Raw genomic sequence first — 2,888 nt, 5'->3', positions numbered from 1 at the left:
AAAAAATTGCACCGTCCAGGAGGGCCAGCTGGAGAGACAGCCACTCTCATGGCCCTTAATGCGCAGCCACATGATGGTGCAGTTGTCAGTTGTAACAAGGCCACTGGGGACCTGGGCTAAGCCTCGAGAAAACGAAGTCACCCAGGAAGGCAGAGAGGAAATGTACAGTTGTCGGATATCGAGCACCCACGAGCATGGCAGTGGCAATAAGGTGGCCCTGGGTCCTCACCCGCTCACGCTCTTTGGCGTTGGCCACACGCCTGCGCTCCAACACCAGATGCANGTCGTCCGTGGTGGAGTAGCCACCTGAGGGCAGGCGCTTGAGCCTACAGATGGCGGCGAGCCGGGGCAGGGGCCCCATCTGGGCCTGAATCAGCTCCTCCAGCACCTCGGCCTGCGGAGTGACCAGGAAGGGCTCTGGGGATGCAGGTGCCGTATCCATGATGGTCAAGGCCAGGGGCAGCAGAGGCACCTGGGCGCCTCAGGTGCTCCAAGGCTCGGAGGGGGCGGGTCATGAGAGGGCACGAGGTGGAGGGGCGGGGCATTGAGGGCACGTGTGGAGGGGCGGGGCATGCGAGGGCATGAGGTGGAGGGGGCGGGGCATGAGAGGGCATGAGGTGGAGAGGGCGGGGCATGAGGTGAGGAGGGGCGGGGCATGCGGAGGCCATGAGTAGGGAGAGAGGCCCATGCACAAGGAGCTTAACTGAGACACACTTGACGCATCTGAGTGCGAGGTGGGTTGCGGAGGAGGCGGAGCCTTGGATGGGAGGAGCTTGTAGAGGGTCTGGGCCCTGAGAGGGTAAGAGGAGGAGGAGGGAGGTTCTGGAGTTGCCAAGGCAACTGAGGTTATGGTCAAGAAGGCTGTACACCTTTGCTCATGGTTGCGCGANGAGGGGTCAGGNTGGNGTTGCCGGGAGCAGGTGGCGGTGAAAAGCCCCTGGAGAGGCCATGATGAAAGGATCTTACACTCTGGCCTGCAAGGCCTGATGAGGGCAGGAAGCACCAGGGCTGGCACGTGGACGTCTGCAATCAAAAAGCTTGAGGCACCTGAGCCTGGAAAGTTGCCTCTGAATTCCCTCCCGGAGTCCCCATGGTGGATGGCGAGGATTGACTCCCAGGAATCCCCTGACCTCTCTCCCATGTGCTGAGGCGCATGCAACCCCACACACATANACATTCGGGCCAAATAAATAATGGAAAGAAAAAAAAAAAGCCTACTATCTGTCACACCTTAAGCTCTGGGTGAGTGACGGAGCACATGGAGGGCTACCATGGTCTACGGGCTTTGTTCCTGGAGCATGAGGCAGGACTCGGGGAGGAGCAGATTTGGGGGGGGAGGGGGCCTGTGAAGGGTCAGCCCTGGGTGGGTCCTACAGAGATTTCTGATCCAAGGGTCTTTCACCCGTGTGGAGGCAAGATGGGGCATCTGAAACCAGGAGGAGGGGTAATCAGCCTTGAGCAGATAGTGCTGAAATGACTTAACCTGACTCACCTGGGGCCAGGCGAGGAGATGGGAGGCAGAGCGCTCCCATAGAACTCTGAACCATCAAGAGGCCTTATACCATTAACATCCGGGGCACTGGACTCTAGGACAGGAAGAGAGGAAAGGGTGGTACCACGGAGGGGCCAGTGGGTCCTTCAAAGATTTTTGATCAACAGGTTCTACATTTTCTCAGCCTCCTCCACATGCAAGATGAAGGGGCAGGACTAGGTCGGTACACGAAAGACCATAGTAGAAGATCCTTTCCCCTGGCTCACCTCACAAGTCCTGACCGCCAGGTCCCTGGGATGGGCGGAAGTCCGTGGCCAAGGGACTTTAACTTTGGTGCACTTAGTGAAAGCGCAGAGGATGAGGAGAGAAAATGCCTCTCGCCCTGCCTGCACTGCCCAAAGTGCTGTGGGCTGAGCATGCTGGACTCTCAGAGGAACCCTCTAACACCTGCCAGGGGCTGACTGTGAACACTGGCTCGCTGCACCAGTTCAGGTTCTCTCACAAGCTGGAATCACCAAGGAGGCTGGTTTCCTTTCTCTCTCACACACGCGCACGCGTGCACACACACTCTGTCTGAGGTGCCTGAGCCCAGGGTTCTGGTTTCATGGGTCTGAGTTCCTGAATGCATGCAAATGTTTCCACACACATAGCTACAAACACATGTTTACATTCTTTGTAAACATTGAAAACAAAGCTGTCAAAAGGTGCCAAGAGGCACTGGTGACGTCCTAGGTTCCATCCCCGGCCTGAACTAGCAGGCTGCAGGCAAAGTTGCCGGCATAATAGCAGAGAGCCCGAACCTGAAGTTCCCCTTGTTCAGGCTGCACACGTGCTACATACTGTGTCTTCTTACTTTCCTGGCTTTCCACTTTCATTACATTTTCCAAACCATTGTAACTGTTTTTATTATTATTATTATTATTATTATTATTATGGGTTTTTTTTTATCTGAGATTTCATCCTGTACTGCCTACAGTAGGTCTAAATTTCTAGACACAAGTCATCCTCCTGCCTCAGATTCCAGAACACTAGAGTCACAAGCAGGTCAACCCACACCTTGGGGATGAGGAATAAAAATGAAGTAAAATTAGGGGAGCTGCTCGTTCCATTGGGAGTTAGAAGGCACGCAGTAAAGAGTCACCTTCTCTCCCCAGCTGCCCTCCCTGCACCTTCACCAGATGCAAGCTGGGGTGACTGTCTGGGCCACACCAGCAGCTTCACGGTGGGCCAAAAGTGCATCTCTGCAGAGACAGAGAAGGGAACAGACACGCAGGTGCTGGTCCTGTCTCCTCCCCAGGAAACAGTTGAGATCATTTCCTCACAAGGANCCTCAGGTCAAACCCTTNTTGTTCTCCAGTGGGCCTTCAGAGCCATGAGTCACAAGGAAATGCCAGTG

General features: G+C 55.4%; 1 protein-coding gene across 1 annotated transcript in view; it reads right to left on the bottom strand.

The window, feature by feature from the left end:
* Positions 1-442, bottom strand: part of Figla (folliculogenesis specific bHLH transcription factor) — a 3,782-nt gene extending 3,340 nt beyond the window's left edge. The window contains exon 1 of the mRNA XM_021164097.1: positions 167-442. Within this exon, the coding sequence (XP_021019756.1) occupies positions 167-442 (276 nt within the window). The remainder of the gene's footprint in view (positions 1-166) is intronic.
* Positions 443-2,888: the final 2,446 nt, after the last annotated feature.

This window comes from Mus caroli, chromosome 6 (assembly GCF_900094665.2).
Source record: "Mus caroli chromosome 6, CAROLI_EIJ_v1.1, whole genome shotgun sequence".
Lineage (NCBI taxonomy): Eukaryota > Metazoa > Chordata > Mammalia > Rodentia > Muridae > Mus > Mus caroli.
The sequence above is the reverse complement of the archived record's forward strand: the minus strand, read 5'-3'. Positions and strand labels throughout refer to the sequence as shown.